The sequence below is a fragment of the Tenrec ecaudatus genome, chromosome 3 (assembly GCF_050624435.1).
Source record: "Tenrec ecaudatus isolate mTenEca1 chromosome 3, mTenEca1.hap1, whole genome shotgun sequence".
NCBI lineage: Eukaryota > Metazoa > Chordata > Mammalia > Afrosoricida > Tenrecidae > Tenrec > Tenrec ecaudatus.
Genome location: NC_134532.1, coordinates 216,870,332 through 216,893,944, shown reverse-complemented (window position 1 = coordinate 216,893,944; position 23,613 = coordinate 216,870,332). Strand labels below are relative to the sequence as shown.

Below are 23,613 nucleotides of genomic sequence, written 5' to 3'. Positions count from 1 at the left end.
CCCGACGGACCTACGTACCCTCTTGGCTGACATGCCCACATCCTCTGCGTATCTGCCTCCTCTTACGGTGGCCCTGAAGCACTCTGCAAAGTCACTGCTGAAGGAATGTTCAGGAGACAACCCTTGTCACTGGGCCGGGAGGCTGGCACCCTGAACCATGAGAAATCGCTACTTCACAGCTCCAAGCAGGCTGACTGATGACAGTGCATCGAAATTGATTTCAGTGCTTCTCCTCAATTGAGGCAAGAGCTCCCCAAGACACTATTGATTCCCAACTGCTAAATTCACCTTGGAACATGACAGGGGAACACAGGAGATTGATTGCTTCTTCAATGTGGGGCATTTACACAGCGCCCGGGAGAGCTGGCTTCCCAGACTGCGGACATCCCAGGAGCACCTCGTTTGGATTCTCTTCTGAGCAGGGCAGCGAGAGACCCTAATCATTCCATCCCACACTGTCATTGCTAGGTGCCGTCGAGTCGGGTCCGACTCACAGTGAGCCTCTGCATTACAGGACGAATCACGGCCCGGCCCTAAGCCAGCCTCATAATCACTCCTACGTTTGGAGCCCCTCGATGCAGCCACTGTGCCAATCCACCTGCTCAAAGGTACCCTATCCCATATGGCGGGCAACACCAGATTGCAATGTAGCGCCAGGTCCTGGGTGACCTTCCGGCTTAGTTTCCTGGAGTTGCTACGACGTGCCACACCTGGGTGGCCTGCACGGACAGAGGTGTGTTGTTTCACTGTTCTGCGGGCTGGGAATCCGAGACCAGGATTCCAGCCACGTTGATTCTCCCTCAGGCTCCGAGGGAGAAGCTGCTCTCTGCTGCTGGCTTCGCTTCAGATGATGGTCCAGCAAGAGTTGGCATCGTTGGGTTGTCAATGCCTTGTGTTAGGGTGAAGGTTAAGTTAGGGGATCGAGATATCTCTATGTATCTTTCAAGAAGAAGGCTGACACAATTGTAAAAGCTGATAAATCCAGTCCACGGGTCAAATGTTGAGTGGGACGCTTCTCCTGACTCGTGTGTCTGGGGAGGCCCAGGCTGACGAAGCAGGAAGACCACAGGTTGCTGGATGCAGAGGTGGAGGAATTCAACACCTGCAAGGCAGGTGTGCGGCTACAGAGTCCCAGGAATCCAAGGTCGGCAGGTAAGATGATGGCAGGCCGCTGATGGCTCCCAGGCAATATGGCGGGCCATTGGCTCAAATCCCAAGGACGGGAAGTTGATGAGCCAGATGTAGGAACTGGACCAGTAAGAAACAAACAAGCTCTCCATGGAGTCTGCTTAGATAGGAAACAGGACACATCCTGGAGGAAATGTGGGTAAGCGGATGCACCCACCCCAGTTCTCCTACAACTACTTGACTGCCCACAACGATCTATCACGGAGATGACATGACGCTAGGTCCCACCATGGGGAGGCCTCAGCTGTCAAAGCACTGAGAATCCTGGCCCAGCCACGGTGGCAAAAAACAATTCACAAGCCCCATTCTAACCTCTCGCTCCACCCTCACACACCGCCTTCTCCTGCATCTCTCTCATAAAGGCACGCCTCATAGGGGAGTGTGGCAGTTACACAATCTGGCGTCAACTTGGGACTGGAGAGGATTAAGAGGGGAAGGGGTGGAGTCTGGCCTGTCAATCAAGATATAACCAATGAGGCCTCTCCGTGGGCATGGCCTTCCCCTGAGGATTCTGGGCATTCCTGGATTTCCTCCTTGGAGGTGGGACACACACTCTCAGCTCACTCCGTGTGAGATGCTCTGCTGTAGCCGAAACAGCATCCCGTGCTTTGGCATTCGCCTTGCTTCCTCCAGTGGCTCTTAGGATGAGGTATCTCCCGCCTGAAGCAAGTCACTGACTTGGAAAGCTAGCCACACACATTGACCAGGAACTTCAAACTCCGGTGTGTCCTGAGCTGGGGAGGTGCGATCGCCCAGATAATTGGGTGAAGCACAACGATGGGGAAGGTGGAGCCGTGTCCTCAGCAGACCAAGAGCGGTCCTTTTGTGGACTGCATGGATGAGGCCATCACGAGCCCGCAGAGGAACCGCGGGAGCAGGAGAGGAGCAGCCGGGGGCGGCTTGCCTTTGAGCCTTCTGGTGTGCCCTGATGGGTCTAGGCTGCGGGGACTCTGGATCAAAGCAGAGTTCATTCAAGGGGTGGCAGGGATCGTCTGCTTGTTCTCCTGCATGTCTGAGGGCTCCTCCCGCCCTGCCCTGAGTGGTCCTAGCCACACGGACCTGGCACATTCCGAGAGGTCAATGGAGCAGGCAGTTCGTTAGCTGAACTCTTGGCAATGATTAGCTTGGTCACGGACCAACAAGCTGGATGGTGAGCAGGGAAAACATGCCTGAAAGAGGGAGTCTGCCTTTCCGGGGCAGGAAAGACTTAGACTCTGATGGAGCTGCAACGGTGTGGCAGGAAGCAGCAGGTCCTGGGGGGCCCCAGGGGGAGTGGCGGTGAGAGGCTGGAGGCTCAGCAGGGTTACCTGTCCAACATCATGCAACTAGCCAGCGGCAGAGCCAGGACTGGGGTGCAGGACTCCGTACCCCAAAGCCACAGCTCTCTTCATCACAGCCAGAGCTACCTCAAGAGCTTGGCTGCTATCCCAGGTTGGTGGTTCGAACCCCCTGGAGGTTCCGAGGGAGAAAGACTTGTCTGTCTGCTGTTGTGACGCTCACAGCCTAGAAACCCCGATGGCGGCAGGAACACTCTGCCCTATTGGGTGGCAGAGTGGTTACTCGTTGGGTTACGAACCTCAAGGTCAGCAGTTCGAAATCACCAGCGGCTCTGAGGCAGAAAGACTCAGTTTTCTACTCCCGTAAAGAGTGGAAGTCCCATAACCCACAAGGGTAGTTCTACCCCGTCCCATAGGGTCGCCGTGAGTCGGCATCCACTTGATGGCAATGAGCCTGGTTTTCTATAGGTCGTCACGAGTGGGAATCTGCTCAGAGGCTGGAGGCTTCTGTTTTGCCTTTAAAATCTTTACAGGGGCGAGGCGTCAGGTCTTGTCTTCTGTGGAGCCTCTGGTGGGTTCGAAGCGCTGACCTTTCAGTTAGCCACTGGACACTTAACTATTGTGTAACCAGGTTCCTTCTTCGCTCCGCTTGCGGACGCAGGAGTGCTGGACACACACGGGGTCGGGATGAGTCCGAACTGGAGAGCTATCTCCTCCCTTGGAGCTGAGGAGCTCCAAAGGACATCCGAAAAAACCTGGTGTGAAAGCGGGACCATGCTGTTTATTTTCAACGTGTATTTTCAACGACAACAAATATGAAATAAATGATTAAAATTATTATTATTATTTGGTAGAAAAGCGAAAGAGCTGTTCTTTGGGAAACAGAACCTCTGAGAGGGGCCTCTGGAGGCAGGCTGTGTGGCCAGGGCGACACTGGCTATCCACCTGGTGTCCCGGCAGGGGAGCCCCCACAGAACTTACCTCCAGCATCCTCAAGTCCTTTGACGTCTGTGCGTCCCTCCTCCTCCTCCTCCTTGATGGGGTCCCCGATCCCGAGGGGACCTGCTCACCAGACTCCAGGTGCTTGAGCAAACCGTGAGCACTGTCTTTCTAAAATCCACAGAGGGGACACGACATTGAAGTCCGCCGCTTGGTGCCACCTCTCCACATCCGTCCCCTTGCTCGTCCCCGAGCCTGCACCTGCAGTGCCCCCCTCCATGCCCTCCCCCCCCCGGGAAGCTGATGTCTACCACATAGCTCCAGTCCACTCCACCCCGGGAGCTGCCTCTTCTCAAAGCGTCCCTGAGGGTATAGTCTGAGCAAAGCACCCCTCACTTTGCTTTCTGCTCGCGGCTCCCCCCGGAGGTTGAGCTCCTTGAAGGGAACGGAGCAGCACAGGAAATGACACGCAGGTTAGACTAAATTCCCGGCAATGGTCCACCCTCACATGGGATTACTCTTAAGGTAACGGGTCCCCGGGTAGTGCAAATGGCTAAGAACTTGGTTATTGACCAAGGGCTTGGTGGCTCAAATCTACCTAGATGTGCCCTGGATAAAAGACCTGGTGATAGGATATCCCCCCAAAACCGGACACTGAAAACCCTGCAGAGGCCTGTGCTGCCACATGGGAGGTGCCGTGACTTGGAGTGGATTCAACAAGAACTGCAGTTTCATTTGTTTGTTTGAACTTCTTATTGTGTGGGGGTGAAGGTTTACAGAGCAAATTGGTTTTCCACGCAACAGTGCACGCACATTTTATTTCAGGACATGGCTTGCTCTGCCCCAATGTACGAGCACTATTCCCACCTCCTTCCTGTGGTTCCCGTGACCCTCCATCCTTCTCTGTCCTTTCCTGCATTCTGAGCTTCATCTCTGGACAGACGCAGCCCCTTTGGACCTACCAGGGCTGGTTGTTCTGAAGCACGTGTACCTTCTTGGCCTTATGACTCCCCTCGTGGGTCCATTGTTTGGTTGAAAATTGAGCCAGGGGAGCAGATTTGGTTTCAGGCTTGGGAGGAGACGGAGGGCCGAGGCTCTGGTATTTATCAGTCACTATCAGAACAATGAGCCTAGTCTTTTAAAATGATTTTGTACATTTTTCTCAACTCCATCCAGGACTTCCTACTGTGATCTCTTATCGAGCAGTCAGCAGGGCAGCATCCGGTTCTCTGGGTCTCAGGGTCATGGAGGCTGGGGCTCACGGGGCCCTTTCATCCAGTGAACTAATTGTTTTCCTACTTCTTTATTTTTCTTTTTTCCTGGTACATATTTTTAAAAATCATTTCACTGGGGGCTCTTACAGCTCTTATCACAATCCACCCATCCATCCATGTGTCAAGCACATGTGTACATAGGTAGCCATCATCATTCAAAATACGAGCCCATGGTACCAGCTCATCCCCTCCTCCCTACCTCAAGATCCCTTGATACTTTATAAATTGCTATTTTTTTCCTGTCGTGCACTAACCGCTGTCTTTCTTCACCCCCTTCTCTGTTGTTCATCCTCCTGTGTGTGTGTGTGTTATATGTCGATCATCGTCATTGCCCCGCCCCCTTGTACCCCCACCTCCCCCCTACCCTCCTGGTGTCGCTCCTCTCATGATTGGTCCTGAGGGGGTTTGATTTTCCCTGATACATCTTTGCTCTGGATCGAGAGAGAGGGATAGCTGTGTCCATGAGCTCTGGGGACCCCAGTCACTGCTCACTGGAGCAGCATATCCAGTACTGTCTTTGTGGACTGTGTCAGGACAATGGGCCTTGATGTCACTGGAAACTACAGTTGTGAGTCTCCAGTCACAGTGACTCACTCCCTAACGGTGTTTGCCGACAGCTAAGAAGTTTTCATAACAGTGTCCCTGTATGCTCTACTAAACTCATGGGTATGGATACATTTATAGCAAAGGTCAAGAAAAATGTAGAAAGAGCTTCTGTCCAGCCTCTACATCTGTAAAGGAATTATCTTCTTGTTGGATGGAGCCCTGGTGGAGTGTGGGTTATGTGTTGAGCTGCTAACTCCAAGGTCAGCAGTTCAAAACCACCAGCGGCTCCTTAGGAGAAAGATGAGGCTGTGCACACACTCCTGTAAAGGGCTACAGTCTCTGAAACCCACAGGGGCCGTTACACCCGATCCCAGAGGGTCGCTATGAGTCGGAATCGGCTGGTGGCTGTGTTTGGATTGTCCTTCTCCTTACTGTTGTGAGTGCGCAGGGTTAAGGAGCTCAGCTACCAAGCAAAGGGCCGGCTGTTTGAGTCCACCCAGAGGTGCTGAGGAAGAAAGGCCAATGATCTACTGTCCCCAAACCAGCCATGGCAACACAGTGAGGAGGAGCTCTAATGGGACCTGCATGCGCCACCTGGAGCAGCAAGCAACTCAGAGAGCGGGGGAGGGGCGGGGGGGGGACACAGAGGGGACAGGGAGAGAGGCAAAACAAAGCATTCTCAGATCAAAGAGGAGAACTATTTACTGTGAGTGTAAACTCACACCACACAGGGCTATCTACTGTGAGTGTGCAAACTCACACCACACAGGGCTATTTACTGTGAGTGTAAACTCATACCACACAGGGCTATCTACTGTGAGTGTAAACTCACACCACACAGGGCTATCTACTGTGAGCGTGTAAACTCACACCACACAGGGCTATCTACTGCAAGTGTGTAAACTCACACCACACAGGGCTATCTACTGTGAGTGTAAACTCACACCACACAGGGCTATCTACTGCAAGTGTGTAAACTCACATCACACAGGGCTATCTACTGTGAGTGTGCAAACTCACACCACACAGGGCTATTTACTGTGAGTGTAAACTCATACCACACAGGGCTATCTACTGTGAGTGTGTAAACTCACACCACACAGGGCTATCTACTGTGAGTGTAAACTCACACCACACAGGGCTATCTACTGTGAGCGTGTAAACTCACATCACAAAGGGCTATCTACTGTGAGTGTAAACTCACACCACACAGGGCTATCTACTGTGAGTGTAAACTCACATCACACAGGGCTATCTACTGTGAGTGTAAACTCACATCACACAGGGCTATCTACTGTGAGTGTAAACTCACATCACACAGGGCTATCTACTGCAAGTGTGTGAACTCGCATCACATAGGGCTATCTACTGTGAGTGTAAACTCACACCACACAGGGCTATGTACTGTGAGTGTAAACTCACACCACACAGGGCTATTTACTGTGAGTGTAAACTCACACCACACAGGGCTATCTACTGTGAGTGTGTAAACTCACACCACACAGGGCTATCTACTGTGAGTGTGTAAACTCACACCACACAGGGCTATCTACTGTGAGTGTAAACTCACACCACACAGGGCTATCTACTGTGAGCGTGTAAACTCACATCACAAAGGGCTATCTACTGTGAGTGTAAACTCACACCACACAGGGCTATCTACTGTGAGTGTAAACTCACATCACACAGGGCTATCTACTGCAAGTGTGTAAACTCACATCACATAGGGCTATCTACTATGAGTGTAAACTCACACCACACAGGGCTATGTACTGTGAGTGTAAACTCACACCACACAGGGCTTTCTACTGTGAGTGTAAACTCACACCACACAGGGCTATCTACTGTGAGTGTAAACTCACACCACACAGGGCTATCTACTGCAAGTGTGTAAACTCACACCACACAGGGCTATCTACTGCGAGTGTGTAAACTCACACCACACAGGGCTATCTACTGTGAGTGTAAACTCACACCACACAGGGCTAGCTACTGTGAGTGTAAACTCACATCACACAGGGCTATCTACTGTGAGTGTAAACTCACACCACACAGGGCTATCTACTGTGAGTGTAAACTCACACCACACAGGGCTATCTACTGTGAGTGTAAACTCACACCACACAGGGCTATCTACTGTGAGTGTAAACTCACACCACACAGGGCTATCTACTGTGAGTGTAAACTCACATCACACAGGGCTATCTACTGTGAGTGTAAACTCACACCACACAGGGCTATCTACTGTGAGTGTAAACTCACACCACACAGGGCTATCTACTGTGAGTGTAAACTCACACCACACAGGGCTATCTACTGTGAGTGTAAACTCACACCACACAGGGCTATCTACTGTGAGTGTAAACTCACATCACACAGGGCTATCTACTGTGAGTGTAAACTCACACCACACAGGGCTATCTACTGTGAGCGTGTAAACTCACACCACACAGGGCTATCTACTGTGAGTGTAAACTCACACCACACAGGGCTATCTACTGTGAGTGTAAACTCACATCACACAGGGCTATCTACTGTGAGTGTGTAAACTCACATCATACACGGCTATCTATTGTAAGTGTGTAAGCTCACATCATACACGGCTATCTATTGTGAGGTGTGTAGACTCTTATGATGACAGAGACAATTCATCAAAGCCTGATTTGATTGCTAGAGGTTTATGGACCTCACCTCTGATATTGATTGGAGGAATATCAATAGTTTTTCAACAGTTATTACCAAACATGGAATGGGCACACATATGGATTGCTCCCATATTTGCAAGTTGAAAATTAAAACAAGTCCATGAAAGCTAAAATATGACATGGAGTGTACGGGACCTGGATTTAGAAACCATCCTTAGAGTCGGGATTGATGTATTGAACGCTAATGCCTGAAGACCAGATCCATGATGGAATGACATCCAAGACATCATGTATGAAAAAAAAGCAAACAAACAAACAAACCAAAAAAGACCCACTGTTCATTGAGATGCTGTCGTGTATGAAAATCTCACTAAATGAGTAAACTAGAACCCAGAGACTGGGGGAAAGTTTTTCTTTTTGGGCAATAACCTATCAGATGAAGGGCTGAGCTGTAACCCCAACCAGACAATGAGAAACAATCTAATTGAGCAACGGGCTGAGGACATGAACCTACGGTCCATCCGAGAAGCCACGTGTGGGCCCACAGACAGATGAAGAAGCGGCTCATGATCATTAGCCCTTCAAGAGATGCAAGTCAAAGCAACAGTGAGATGCCATCTCAACCCAGGCTGAATAGCAAAAAAACACAAACAAAAAACAAAACGAAACAGGAAGCAACAAATGCTGGCAAGGCGGTGGAGAGACTGGACCCTAATCTCCACGGTCGGGGAGGCTGTGGGATGTGCAGCCGCTGTGGAAAGCAGTATGGTGCTTCTTCCCAAAGCTGGGCCCAGAAATACTATAAACTCACTGCCATGGAGTTGATTCTGGCTCACAGGAACCCTATAGGGCAGGGTAGAGCTGCCCCTGTGGGTTTCTGAGCCTGTAACTCTTCACAGGAGTAGAAAGTCTTGTCTTTTACCCACGGAGCTACTGGTGGATTCGATCTGCACCCCTCAGGGTTAGCAGCCCAACATGTAAGTACTACACCACCAGGGCTCCTAGAAATACTACATGACTCAGCACTCCCTCTACTTGGTGTACGTCCTAGGGGAACAAGGGCGGTGACAGGGACAAGCACAGGCACACCCCTGCCCATCGAAGCGCTACCCACAATAGCAAACAGATGGAAACACTCCAATGGCCCATCTGGGGAAGATGCGTCAACGGACGTTGGCACATACACCCCCTGCAGCAGGAACAAGGGTGGGTCTGGAAAGGGCCTCCTCACATCGAAGCACCGAGACGACATGACTCGGAGTAAGTTAGCCGATCACAGCAGGACAAATATTGTACGAGATCCACACTCTAAAAGGTCTTCACATGCAAAGAGCCATTCTTGGATGGTTCCCATGGTGGAAGGGGCAGGAAAAGTAAGTCACTAACAGGAGGGTAGACACATATTAACTCGGGTGAAGGGGAAGTTGAAAATGAGGACGCCAAGCCAACAACACCCCCCCCCCCCGAACAGAATGAAACAGAACCCCTCCCGATTCGGGCAGCTCTCCAGGGGAGAAAAAAATGGTGCATTAGAAAGAATGATAAATGTGACAATATTTGACTTGCAGCGAATGGTGTTTACAAGGTCCTCAAGGTAGAAACAGGGACTATTGGTTTCACCCCTGGCGAGTGATGCACTGGGCTGCTGGACCCAAGGTGAGCAGTTCAAATCCACCAGCCACTCCTCAGGAGAAAGATGACGGGCTCTCTATTCCCGTCAAGGGCGACTGTCTGGAAACCCACAGGGACAGTTCTGCCATGTACTATACGGTCGCTATGGGTTGGAATCGGCTCGATGGCAGTGCGTTTGGTTTTGTGGTAAGTGCAGGAGGGGCGGAAAAGGAGAAACCCTCAGCCCCTATGGTGGGAAGTTCAAGGTCGTGGCCTTGAATGCCACGCATACAAAAGTCAGCCAAGTAAGCAAGGCATTTAGGAATATGAGAAAGTCCTGGGGGCTCAGTGGTTAGGAGCCCACTGCAATCGAAAGGGTCTGAGACTCACGCCCAACAGAGGCAAGGACCTGGCCATCTGTTTCCACTAAGATGACACCTTAGGGCGCCCTGAGACAGGCCTGTTCTACTCTGTCACACAGAACTGTGGTTGGGGGCCACTTGAAGGCCCCTGAGAACCCAAGGATGAATCCAAAGAAGAAGAAAAAGAACACACAGGGTCCCTGTGCCAGCATTCCAGCATCGCGGGAGGTGGCATATGAGCAAGGACCAGTGGTGCTGGAGGAAGATGCTCAAACTACAAAAAGAAGGCTCCAGGCACTGATGGAATGTTTCAGCAGCTGCAGAAGCACTGGCAGCACCCACTCGTCTGTGCCAGCAAACGTGGAAGACAGCTGGCAGGCCAACGGACTGGCAGAGAGCCTTATCCATGCCCCTTCCAAAGAAAGGTGACCCAGCAGAAGGCTCAGACTGGAGAACGCGGTCACTGACACTGCACACACATTTTGCTGAAGACAATCCTTACAAGGCTGCGGCAGTACATTGAAAGGGAGCTGCCAGAAATCCCAGGCTGGATTCAGATGAGGATGTGGAACAAGGGATATCATCCTGGCTCACAGCCTAGAATCCCAGAAAGATGTCTCCTTGGGCTTTATTGACTATGCCGAGGCACCGGGCTGTGTGCACCACAGTGACCTAGGCACAACCTTGGGAAGAATGGGAACTCCAGAACGCTCCATGCGCTGATGCAGAACTTCCCCATGGATCAGAAGGCAGCTGTGTGAACAGACAAAGGCATATTAGGAATATTGCATGGTTTAAAATTAGGAAAGGTGCACGTCAGGGATGTACCCTCTCACCGTCTTCATTCCATCGGCATGCTGGAAAGTGAACCAGAGAAGCTGGATGACATGAAGGAGGTCGCGGCATCAGGATGGGAGGAGGTCACACCTGTGCTATGCAGAGGACACAACCGCACTCGCTGAAGGTGAGGGGGGCTTGACGCCTTGGTGGATGAAAGGTTGCAGCCAGTAGTATGGATCCCAACTCAGTGTCCCAAAGACCCAACTCCTCACCACTGGACCAATGCGTAGCACGATGAACGGAGAAACGACTAAACATCTTGCCTGGCTCCACAGCCATCTCATGGACGCCTCGGCCGTGAGTCAGACGACACACTGCAGCGGGTCAACCGGCCACACAGGGCCTCTCTAAAGCGCAGAGAGCTGAAGAACCCTTTGAGGACCCAGGTACGCCTGACTCAATCCACCGGAGGTTCCAATCGCCTCCTAGGCATTGGAAGTTGGAATAAGGAAGACTGGAGGAAAAAAAATGATGTATTTCAACGGTGGTGTTGGTGAGAAACAGGACAAGCAGATCTGTCTTGGAAGAACGGTGAGACTCTGTCTCATGTACTTGGGACATGTCCCAGAACAGCCCCTGGGAAAGGACATTACGTTCGGCAAAGTAGAGGAGGCAGGGGAAAGGATGAAGGCCTTTGATAAGACGGATTGACACAGTGGCTGCAGCGAGGGGCTCAGACCTCGGAGCCATGGTGAGGAGCGGGCAGTGTTTCAGGTCGCTACGGGCAGGACATGACTGCAGGGCACCTGCCTCCAAACATCGAGAACCACTCTGATACCAAAAAGGTTAGCCAAAGCAAAGCAAACCAAAACTCACTGTCACTGAGTCTACCCTGACTCGTCAGGGCCCTCTAAGCTAAGACAGGATAGAACGGCCCCTTCGGTCTCTGAGGCTGCCAACAATCAGTGAAAAAGCAAACCCAGTGCCATCGAACTGAAAACCAGAGCCCCTTCAGGGGCAACCACCCTGGGCTGAGTCCCCATGGCCCGGCCTGGACCAGTGTAGCCTGCTGGTAGCAGCTGAGAGCCCAGCCACCCTGGTTAAGCCCCACAAGCCTCAGCTTACCCAGAGGTGAAGTGGGAGCGCTAATGCCTACGTCAGTAGGGAACAGATGAATAAACAGAGCGCTGGCTTTGGGGTTCAGGCAGACTGGGCCTCCAATCCCAGCCTCTCCAAGTATGGGTGAGAAATGGCCTCAGTAATTGCCAGTCACAAGCTTGGTGCTTCGAACCCGCCTGCAGCTCCACACCAGAAAGATGAGGTAGTCTGCGTCTATAAAGACCCACAGCCTTTGGGGGCTCTGTGGGGGCAGCTCTACTCTATCCTATAGGGTCACTACGAATCCGAGTCACCTCGCACAGCAGTGGGTATGGACCATGACTTATCGAATGCTGCCATATTTCAGCCACTGTGAAGCATCTCCCCTCCCCCCCCACATCCTGACATCTCCTCCAGCAGGCCTCCCTGGGCAGCCCCATCCTGGCCAGAACCCCTGCACCTAGAAGGGGATGGCCTCTGAGCTTAGATACACAGCCGGAGCCTCAGTCTCCGCATCTGTAAAATGGGTAAAGGTAGGCACTGGCTCAGTAAACTGTGGTGAGCCATCACTGAGGGTCGGCCACCGAGTGACAATTTCACTGCCAGTACTGCCAGGTCCCCTTTACAGAACTCACCGGGCTGGGTTATAGATAACCCAGTGTTCGCCAGGAAGGTGAGGCTGTGACTCACAAGCGGACGCGGGCAGGGGCGTCCAGGGAGTTCACCCAATATCAGGATATGAAGCAGTGATTGACTGTAGGACTGAATGCGCGCATGCGTGCATGCTTGAATGCAGACGGGGCAGCTAGGCCAGAGGACTCGGGTCTACCTGGCAACATGGAAGCAGGAATGGACCACCAGGGCAGATGAGCTAAAGCCGCATGCCGAGCTAGGCTCTTTGTGAGCAATGCTACAGGCGTGGAGCCTCAGGCCCAGTGGGGCTTGTCTTGGCTCTCTGGTGGTGCCACCGATTAAGCACTGGGCTACTGACCCAAAGGTCAGCCGTTGGGCCCATGGAAGGAAAGCCCCGTGGTGGGCTCCCACCGGGCTGGCCCCTCCACCTTGCTCTCCTGGCACTTGTAGGCTGGTCTGACGCCTGGCTGAGAGTGAAGCCACAGGCCTGGGTTCAGATTCAGCCCAGAGACTCCAGAGGGGAGGGGGCGGTCCACCAGTTTGCACCGGACCAGCATGCCTGTTCATTTTATTTTATTTTTTAAAGAACATTTATTGGGGGCTCTTACAGCTCTTATAACAATTCATACATCCACTGTATTGAGCATATTTGTGCATATGTTGCCATCGTTATTTCTAAACATTTACATTCTACTAGAACCCTCAGTGTCAGCTCCTCTTTTGACCCCCTCCCCTGGTGACCCGTTGATAAATTATCATTAATTTCATCCACACCGCTGTCTCCCTTCCCCCCTCTCCCTGGTCGGCTTTATGCTTTTGAATTTCCTTCCAAGGTTCCCACGGGCCTTGCTTTCTGGGAGGGAATTGCAGTGAAAGACAGAAACAGAACGCAGTGTCTGTGGAGCGGGACTCGGATTTGCTCTGCAAACTCGCACCCCACAGGAACAAGTACACAACTTTCTGAAACACACGGCCGTCTTGGAAACTCTTAGCGGGCAGCTCTAGACTGGCCCCTAGGCTCACTAGGAGCACTGGTCACTGCCCGGGAACGAGCACGCAGCCCAATACCCTGAAATCGCCGGTCGATCGCCTGGGAGGGAGCCCGGGTCACTGTCCTCTGGTCACGCGGCGGACCGCCTCCCTCGGAAATCCCACCGGTCCAGGGGTGCAGGCGCTCCCCAGGCCCGCTCTCCCGCCCTGCGCGGCCCCCCGGACCCACCTGGAGCCTGGGCCTCGGGCGGCCGGCGCGGCCAGCGAGCCCCAGGCCGCAGCAGAGGCCGAGCGCGGCGCCCAGCAGCAGCGCGGGGACCAGCAGCGCGGGCGCGGGGCGCACGGCCTCCCGGCCCAGCAGCAGCCGCGCGTCCGCCCCGCAAGCCGCCCCGGCCATGGGGCACCCGGAGCAGGGGCGCGGGGCCAGGCCTTCCCGCCGCCGCCTCGCCTTCCGCTGCTGCGGGGTGAGGGAGGAGCCTGGGCCGCCCCTACTTGGGCCCCCTGCCCTGCCCCTGCCCCACCGCACTGAGCATGCCCGGCCAGGCCCGCCAGGGCTCGTTTGGGGAGGCCTCTCTCTCCCCAAACAGATCTCCAACAGCCCAGATGCCACTGAGAGGCCCAAGGGGGGCCCGGCCCAGGCAGCGTCTCGAGAGCTGGCCCAAAGCTGGGCAAAGGGACAGGGAAGGCCAAAGAAGAATCGATGCATTTGAATCGCGGTGCAAAGGACTTGACCGTACCACGGATGGTCAAAAGAAACACATCTGTCTGGGGTGAAGACACAGCCCAGGGCTCCTTCCAGGCAAGGGTGGCAAGACTTGGTCTCAAGTACCTGGGACATGCTGTCAGACAGACCAGTCCCTGGAGAAGGGCATCATGCGTGGTAAAGTGGAGGGGCAGGGAACACCAGGAAGGCTCTTGCCGCCATGGGTGGGCACAGTGGCTGCATCGCACGGCTCAGGCACCGGCACCGTTGTGCAGACGTGGCACCGTGTTTAACTCTGTGAGTCAGTACCGCGCCCACAGCACCCAACAAACGGCTCTTTTTTGCACGTCGCACATTTCTGGCTTCAGAAGAATGATGTAAGGATGGCATGCTTAGTGCTTAAAATAAAAAAAAAAGCTTAGCACACTATCATAGAGTTGATGATGACTCACAGTGACCCTATGGGACAGGGTAGACCGGCCCCTGTGGATCTCTTTGCAGGAGTAGAAAGCCCCATCTCTCTCCTGGGGAGCGGCTGGTGACTGCAGCCAGGGCTCAGTGCTTACTTGCTGCCCATCAGTTTGCCTTGTGATCTCCTTGATGCCCTAGGAGTGCCCTGGGGTGGGTCTTACGGCCCCCGGAGTCCATCTGACCCCTACTGGATTCTTCTCCCACCCCGTGGCTGGCGGCTTTGAACTGCTGACCTTGTGGTTGGCAGTCCAAAATGTATCGGAAAGCACCAGCCAGGGCTCCTCTGCCATGGGGCCAACTCAGAAAACCAAATTCACTTTCCTCAAATCTGTATCAACCCTGTAGGACAGGGTGGAACTGCCCTGGTGGGTTTCAGAGCCTGTGAATCTCGACAGGAGTAGAAAGCCTCCTCCTTCTCCCACCGTGGGTCAGTGGGTCCTCTTATCAGCCCCTCCTCCCGAGGGAGGTTCTAGTTAGCGTAATGGTAGGCGTAAGCACTGGCCAACCCCAGCCTGGAGCATCTGGCTGACCGGGGCCAGTCTCTTATTGGCCCAAAGACTCTGACTGCCCTCCTTTTTCTCACCTGGCTGGGGGTGGGGGTGGGGGTGGGATCCAGCTCCAAGTCTGGATGGGTCTTAAGGGGCGGTTGTGTAATTGAAGGGAAGAAATTAAGAGACAGACAAAAGTTTTGGGGTGCTCACCTCCGTCATGGCATGAGGAACCAGGTCTGGCAGGAGAGAGAGAATGTATTCTCAACATCAACTTATATAGCCTTGGGCATGCAAGCCTCCCCTAATCACAGGTAACCACACAGGTAACCAAGTGGTACAAAGGGTCCCCTGACCCTAGAGGTCCCTGAAGTCATTGGAGGGAGTACCCTACCACCAGTACTGGGGGCAGGTAAGGGGTGGTGACTGTCCCCTGAGCAGGGAGAGCAATAGCAACACGTCTGCCCCTGTAGATAAAGCTGCCGGCCAGATAGCAATCAACCATGTGCTTTTAAGGGAGCACTATTATGGGAGGATATCGTGGGGATTAATATTAATTATGAGAATGTGATTGAGATTCATCTCTAACGCATAAGTGTGAAGCCCTTCCTCCACCCAGAACTCTGACCTCTCAGGCTTCTTAAATATGCAAATAAAGAATTTGTCTGCACACACGCTCTTCCCGTTCCTCCGTATCAGAGAGCTGGGGGGTGGGGGTTCTTGCTGGGTGCCGTGGACCATTCGTCTCACAGTGACCTAGGTTGGACAGAATGACACTGCCTGGTCCTGTAGCATCCTTGAAATCCACAAGTGTGTGGGTTAGAATTCCAACACATGGTATTAGAGGGGACACAATTCAGCCCACAGCAGCCATCCTAGGACCCATCTTTCTACTGTCCGTCACCACTAGCTCCATCCCAACTCCAGGTGGACCTAGAGTACAGAACAGACCTGCCTGCTAGCATTTCCAAGGCTGTGATCTTTTTTATATTTTAATTTTAGCAGTTTTATTGACACATAATTCATACAGTTTAAACATATTAAAAGAGTTGTGCAATCATCACTTCAATCAAATTTATAACATTTCCTTATTTCTTATACTTATTGTTATCAGCTCCCCATTTCCCCCCAACCTCCTCTGCCAGAACCGCAAGAAACTATTAATCCAGTTGCTGTCTCGCTGCAGATTTACCCATCTGGGATTTCATAAAATAAAAAGCAAAAAAAGTAAAAACAAAGCCCCCCAAAACAATGAAAAAATGAAACAGAAAAACCCTCAGCTCGATAGATAACAGGAACTAATCCAAACTAGAACAAATTTAGAACGAGTCAAAAGAGAGAACACTCGATAAGGTGCTAATTTCCATCTGCATGTCCCACGTTCCAATACATTCTCTCTGACAGCGCTGCTATTTACACCCTGGTCAATGATGGGGGGGACCTCCCTGGAGGCTTCATCCAAGTGGGGACCCTGCAATGGATTTGGGGCTTTCAATGTCATCCACAGCTTTCTGCAAACTGGGTGTTCCAATAGCTCCTCTAGTCTCGGATTTTATTGTTTACAATCCTTGGCTCACACAGGCTTCTTCCTTGTGGACTTGGTTGTCGTTTGGCGGGTTGGCGGCTTGTTTGTAGACGAGCCTTGAGGACCCCAGGCGCGATAGGCCGTCATCTTTATTTGCACATGGGGTGTCACATTGCTTTCTCCCTCGGCGTAGCTGGTGGGTTTGAACCGGCGGCCTTGCAGTCATCAGCCGAGTGACCAAGCGGTGTGACACCCGGGGGTCCCTTTCTAGAGGCGTCTGGTTGTGAAGGCACTCCGGTGGCAGAGTGACTTGGGGAGCTGCTGGTTAGCTGTTCAAATCTACCAGATGGCCCTTGGAAGTAGGATGAGGCTTTTTGTTCCTGTAAAGAGCTGTAGCCTCGGAAACCCACAGAGGCCGTTCCATGCTGTATCCCATTGACTGGAGAAGACCCAGAATAGACTCAGTGGTAGTAGGTAGTGGTGACTGTTGATCTCCTTTTTCTGGGGACTAGTCTTTCCTGACAACATGCCCAAAGGACCTGAGTCGAAGTCTCCCTTTCCTTGCCTCCGAGGAGCCTCCTCGCTGTACTGCCTTGGAGACAGCCCCGTGTGTCCTTTTAGCGGCCCGTGGTACTTCCAGTATCCCTCTCCAGCACCGTCATTCAAACGCATCTATCCATCCTTCCTCGTCCGACTCCCACAGGCATTGGAGGTGATTGCAAACACCGTGGCGTGGGTCCGGACTTTAAAGGAACACCCTGGCGTTTCAACACTTTAAAGAGGCTCTGTGCACCGGATGGCTCTCCTCACCGCTGTTTCCGTAGCATTCGACGTGGATAGAAGCGAGACAAAAATCCTTGACCGCTTCAAACTCTTCTCCGTTTGTCATGATGTCGTCCCTTGGTCTAGTGGCGAGGATTTTGATTTTAGTAGGCGCTATGAAGCCGGTTCTAACTTGTATCCACCCTGTGTGCGTACAATTGCAGGACATACTGCCTGGACAGGCGACCTAAGAACCCGGCAGGGTTAGCAGCAGGTTCTGGAACCGGAAGCTAGTTGACATCGGTTGACGTCAACTAACGGAGTCCCCAAGGGAGTGTGTTGGACGGGAACTGGACTCGGCCGGGGGTTCCATTGGCTGACTTCTGCAAGCAGATCGCCAGGCCTTTCTTCCAACGTGCATCTGGGAGGACTGGACTGGGTTGGACAACCCTTTAGCTAACAGGAGAACTTGCGCCCCATCCAGGGCCTCTGGAATCGGAGAAAGCACTAGGACTGGGAGTGACCGGGCCTGATGGCCCCGCCAGCCGCGCCCCACCCGCCGGCCCGCCCACAGTCTCAGCAGCCGGGGTGATTCCAGCAAACTTTGGGCAGCTGCGCGCACTGAGCATGCTCAGTGGCGGGGCGGGCCTGGGGTCCGGAAGCGCCCGCCACTCTGCAGCGCCGGCTACTTAGGGACCTCCCTTGTCCCGGGGGCGATGGGCCCCGCGGGCGCCCCCTGGGTGCTGACCGGGGGTGTCCTGGCTGTGGCCTTAGCATTGCCTGCGGACTCGGGCCCCCTCCGGCGTCCCCGGGACGCACAGCCACAGCCGCGCCCCGGAGTCCCCGCGGCTCCTGGGGCCGGCATCGGCCTGGGGGTGCCACTGAGGCTAGATGGAGCGAGGCCTCAGCGGACTTCGCAGGTAAGAGCCCAGGTAGTTTGGGATGCGCCGGACGCGGCCCCAGGTCTGAGCCGGCCGCCTGGCTCCATCTACACTCACGGCAGAAGGGGAGGACCCCTTCGGGCTGGGCAGAGTTCGAAAGGAGCGGGCAGAGGCGCTCCCCGTTTGGAGCCGCCAACTTTGGGGAGCAGTGGGGGGGGTCCCTTGGGCCTAGCGGCTGCGCTGGTCCTGGACTCCGCCCCGCTCCTGGGGATCCCCCCCCCTCCCCCGCTCTACAGCCAGCTCTCGGGCTGGTGCCAGTCCTGCGCCCCTGCTCTCATCAGGAACTCGGGGACCACCACTGATCTCCCCCCAAAGGGTGGGGTGGGACGTGGCTGAGTGGTGGAAGTATTCTCCCCAGGCGGCAAGCTAACGCGCCGGGTGCTAACCACCAGCTGTCCGTGTGGATTCCGACTCAGACCCAGGCTAGCCAGCGCCGAACCTTGAGCAAGAGCGCCGCCACTTAACTTGTGCTTAATTCCTAACCTTACTTCACCAAACGCCTGCAAGTTTGTGTTTACCCTGCCCCCTGGGTGCTTGGGAAACTGTTCACACTACAGACCCATGGTTACCTTGGTGACTGTCAGGGTTATGACAGGAAAACAGGTCCGCTGGACCCTGTTATTCTTGTCAGTGCTTGCAAGTGGGGTCTGACTCATGGCCATCCTGTGGTTAACGGAAGGGAACATGGTTCTGGGCCAGTCGCACAATTGTTCTGTTTGAGCCCATTGCTGCATGCAGCTCCGAGGATAAGGTGCACCTGACCCAAGCCATGGGACTGCCAGGCCCCTCCTGTGCGTGTGAAGGTTGGACGTTGAGTACGGGAGACCATGGAAGAATGGATGCATTTGAACGGTGGTGCTGGAGAAGAATATTGCCAAGTACCAGGGACTGCTGGAAGGACAAACCAACCTGTCTTGATGAAGTACGGCCAGAGGGCTCCGTAGAGGCAAGGATGGCAAGACTTTGTCTCCTGTGCTTTGGCCATGTTGTGTGCAGAGACCCGTCCCTGGAGAAGGACATCGTGCTTGGTCAAGTGGAGGGCCAGCGCAAAAGAGGAAGGCCCCCGACGAGATGGACGGACACAGTGGGTTCTGTAGGAAGGTGCTGGGGAGGGGGTTTGGGAGAGAAATAGATGCCAGCCAGACCTACAGACAGAATCTGAGTTAGTTTATTGTGCCAACCTGCCCGATAAACACAAGTGGGGTTAATTGAAGGGCAGAGGAATAAATGGCTTGGTGAGCCTCGTCTTTCTAGTTCTCCAGTCTCTTGCTTTGTGATGGTCGCACCAGGGTGCAGCTGCCTTAGCCAGTTCCCTGCTTCAGCTAGAAAGGCTCACTTCCTGCAAGACATCCCCAAGGAGAAGCCACATGGACCTACCCAATGCAGCCCTGGGTGCTGGAGCAGCCGTGTGGAGACCCCTGCCAGCGCTGAGATGCTTACATGCTCACTGACTCGGCTTTCCTCCTGCAGTCGGCATCATAGTGTGTGTTTTGTGAGATGCAGGAGGACTTTGTGGACTGGTGTCAGACATATAGGTTAATGGGTTAATGTTGGACTTGTGGGCTTGGGCAGCACTGGGTTGGGATGTTTTCTTGAAGCACACTTACCCTTTATATAAAACTCTCTCTTATACATAAGTTGATGTGGATTTGTTTCTCTAAAGTACCCAAATGAACACAGAATCTCTAATGGGGTGAAACAATATGGATCTGTGCCCCACAGTTTGGTACGTCAGCATGAGTAAAACTGTGCGGTCAATTTTCAACGTGGGGTGGGCCCACAGGACGGAGTAGCGTTGGCCCGCCGGGTTTCCAGGGCTGTAAATCTCTGTGGAAGTTTACTGCTGCATCTCTCGAGAGCGGCCGGTGGGCTCAAACCACTGCCCTCTTGGTTAGCATTAGCTGCTGCTCCACCATACACTTACCGTAAGGCAGACTCCCCTGCCCCCGCCCCAACAAAGCCAAGCAGACGGTTGTAGGGCAGTTTGTTTTTGAGTGCATTGTACTCAAAATCGGGGACTACCTGCCCTTGAAGACTAATTACTGATACTAATCTCAGTGACAGCCATTTCTGACAATGGCTTCCATTTCCCCATGATTGTCCTTCAGGTATTGAGTGATTTAGTCCCCCCTTTTTCATTCTTCCTCTTTTTTTTAGGGTTCATCCCAGATGCGTTGGCCGGATGAAGAGAGGTCTCCTTTTGATTCTCCGGGTGAGTTTAGCTTTGGTAGAGTTTTCCTGGTTCTGCCCTTGAAGGAGACCAGGAACCCTGAAGACTTCACCGTGGTCCCCCACCTCTGCTGCCTCGCTGATGTGGGTCAAGAGACCCAGCCCCGACCTTCTAGCACCGGGGTCATGTGATGCTTTGCCTGTGACCTCAGGGCCACAGAGCAGAGCTTAGGCTAAGGAGGGTGGACTCAGTCTCCCTGATGGAATCTGCTCAAGGAAACACTGAATCTGTGTGTGGTTTGCTGGTGGCTGCCATGGGGTCACCCGGGTCTCATGGCGACTCGATGCGCAGGGGGATGGACCCCTGACCCCTCTGGGCCCGGCCCTATGATGGGCTTTGAATAAGAGAGCGTTCCATTTGAGATGTTGGGTTGTTTTGTTTTTTACTTTGTAGTTGTGATGTAAGCGAAGGTTGATCGAGCAGATCATCAGTTTCCCATCCAACAATTCATACGTGTTTTGTATCCGCTCCTCCCGTTCCAGTCTCTCGTTGACCAGCGTGTGTCCCATGTCCTCGCTCGGTCTCCTGCTTCCTTCCTCTCTTCTTGGCTCACCCTCAGTCCTTGGGCAAACACTGCCCTTCTGACTGTCAATGGCCGGTGATTCCAACAGCTGGGAGCTCCGTTCCAGATCTGAAGGGGAACTCCAGGCCATAGTCTCGGCCCCCTCCGGTCTCTAGCTGACCAGTAAACCTGGCTTCTTAGGACTTTGGTTGGGCCCCACATTGATCTCCCTCCCACTTGCTCCAGGCCCTTCTAATGCGGTCCTGCTCAGAGCAGGCGGCAGCGGTAGCCGGGCTCTGTCTGGTTCAGGCCTGGATTTACCCACGTATGTGTGGCCCCTTCGTCCTTTGGACTTTGAGCCCTTGTAGTGCAGTGGTTCCACATTGGGCTGTGATCCACATGGTGGGTAGTTTGAAACCACCAGCAGCTCTGTGGGAGCAAGACTGGGCTTTCTGCTCCCGTCCACAGTGAGTGTCTTGGAAACCCACGGGGGGCCGCTATGAGTCAGTACTGACTGGCCGGCAGGGAGTGAGGGGGTCCAGTTTTCGTCGCTCTTAATTCCTCCGGACGGGGAGAGACCCACAGTTGTGCTCTGAGGGAGCTGCTCACGAGCTTTTGAGACCCTCGTCCCTGCTCACCCAGGGAAGACGTAGGACGTTGTCCTTGGAAATCACGTTGTGCCAGTTGACCTTGCTGTTCCTGGAAGCCCTGGTCCTGGCTCCCAGGAGGCCCAGCGACTTGTTCATCCACGGTGTTTGCTTATGTCTGAGTCTTTTCTGCGCCGCTTGTCTGTCAGTCTGTCAGACCGCGGTGGCTTGCGAGCTGCTGGGCTGCTGGCAGCTCTGTCACTGGTATTTCAGACGTCAGCAGGGTCACCCAAGATGAACAGGTTTCGGCAGAGCGGCCAGACTAAGGACAGACCACCGAGCAGGAAGGGTCTGTCCACTTTGGAGGAGTTGGCCACTGACAACCTTAGGGATGGCAGCGGAACACGGTCGGATCCTGGCATGGTCCTGGGCAGCCGTGGGACCCTGTCGGGGGGAGTCTGATGAGGGGGGCCGTCAGGCTGGAAGGCACTCAAACCCCCAAGTGAAGAAGAACCGCCCTCTCAAGGCTGACGGGGAAGAGGTCGTCAACTGCTCATATGCTAGTTCAAGCTGGAGTTGACGAACATTATTAAAAGTCCTCAAGAGCCCCAACAGGGCCTTTCATATCTCCCACCTGAATTGAGAGGACACCTCAAGAAAAGATGTGCTGCATTGACCACGGACGATGGCGTCCAGAACATCATGCACGAGGAAAACAAAAGGCCCACGGAAAAGACGGGGAGGGAAGAGATGATCGAATTGGATGCCAGCAGAGACTCTGCACCTTGCTCTCCCCCGTAGAGTCGCTAAGAGAGATGGGAGAAAGGAGGGAGTCACAGAGCTGGGCAGAACATTCCAAAGGGCAGCTTGAGGAGACAAAGTAAAACGCTGTCCTGGAATGTGAAAAGACCCAGGGTTAGAAAACCAATCCGTTTAAGATAGGTTGGACCAGCGCCAGGCTGTTGTGCCTGCTGGTTCTGTCTGAGGCGGTGGGTTTTCAGGTGGGGAAGTGGGAGGCTTCCCTGGCGGCTCTTTGTCTCTAGTCATCCATTCCCCAGCGGGGGTCTCTTCTCCTCGTTCATGAATGACAGAGGGCGCTGGATTCTGGATCAGGATGGCATTATATCTTTAGATCGCTTTGGGTAGGGTTGGAGCGTTCCCAAGGCTAAGTCTCCCTGTTCACTCGCATGGTCTCTTCTTCTGTGTATGTAGCTTGCTTTTGGTTTCGGGAGGGCCAGGCGTCGGACCGACAGCTGCAGGGTCGGCAGGTGGAAGCACCCGCTGGTCCAAGGTCGAACGATGAGGCGTCAAGAGTGACAGTCTCAGCACCTCTCAGGGGGCGGCTCTGCTCTGTCTTACGGGGTCCGTGGGAGTCGGCATCCACCCGATGGCAGTGAGTTTGGTTTTTGGATTCTTATAGAAAGTGAATCTTTAGGAACAAATAACTCTCTCTTTCTTCCCTGCAGCATCTGTGGGTCTGATCCTTTGACCTTGCAAAGCGCCTGTCCTAAGAGGTGCTTAGCACTTTACACGTTTAACTTCACGGAACCCTCAGAAAGAGGCAGTGGGGTGAGGCCACTCCCCACGTGACAGTTACGAAAGCAGGCTTAGCAAGGGTGCTGACCTGGTCAGCGGCAGAGCCGGGATTTGAACCGGGACTCTCTGAAACCCTTTCCTGTTGGTTCAGGAGGCTTCGCTAAGGAGGCCACCCTGGGGTCTGCTCTCCTTATGCTTGGGGTCCCCCTTGTTGGTATGACAAAGAGACAGTGTGGCATTCAATTCTCCGGCACGCAGTTTCCACTCGCCACCCCCACGTGGCGTGGCTGCCTGCGGAGCTGACCACTGCACCACATCGCCTTGTCTCACCCCTGTTCTCCGCTGGTGGCACTGGGGACTCCGCCTGGAGGAAACCCAGTGGGAACTCTGAGCACTTGAACCTGCTTTTGACTTCTGCAGCCTCAGGTGGCCCCTGGACGCACTCCCTCCTGGCTTTGATGCCTTCGTGGACTAAGAAGACCTTGTTCAACAGGGAGTCTTCTACAACAGCCCGCCTGGTGAGTT

At 53.7% G+C, this 23,613-nt stretch overlaps 2 protein-coding genes across 5 annotated transcripts in view; one reads left to right on the top strand and one right to left on the bottom strand.

Annotated features, from left to right (window-relative positions):
• Window positions 1-13,823, bottom strand: part of EVC (EvC ciliary complex subunit 1) — a 69,728-nt gene extending 55,905 nt beyond the window's left edge. The window contains exons 1-3 of one of the 3 annotated variants that reach the window (XM_075544550.1): window positions 13,573-13,823; window positions 3,447-3,575; window positions 3,083-3,220 (exon numbers count right to left, since the gene is read on the bottom strand). In XM_075544550.1, coding sequence (XP_075400665.1) covers window positions 3,083-3,220; window positions 3,447-3,575; window positions 13,573-13,740 — 435 coding nt within the window. In that variant the 5' untranslated portion in view covers window positions 13,741-13,823. Of the gene's footprint in view, window positions 1-3,082; window positions 3,221-3,446; window positions 3,578-13,572 lie in introns of those variants that run through there. The other 2 variants (XM_075544549.1, XM_075544551.1) reach the window with 2 other exon arrangements.
• A 4,098-nt stretch (window positions 13,824-17,921) lies between these two features.
• Window positions 17,922-23,613, top strand: part of EVC2 (EvC ciliary complex subunit 2) — an 84,776-nt gene continuing 79,084 nt past the window's right edge. For both annotated transcript variants that reach the window (XM_075544547.1, XM_075544546.1), the window contains exons 1-3: window positions 17,922-18,212; window positions 20,391-20,445; window positions 23,509-23,606. In XM_075544547.1, the coding sequence (XP_075400662.1) occupies window positions 18,009-18,212; window positions 20,391-20,445; window positions 23,509-23,606 (357 nt within the window). In that variant the 5' untranslated portion in view covers window positions 17,922-18,008. The remainder of the gene's footprint in view (window positions 18,213-20,390; window positions 20,446-23,508; window positions 23,607-23,613) is intronic.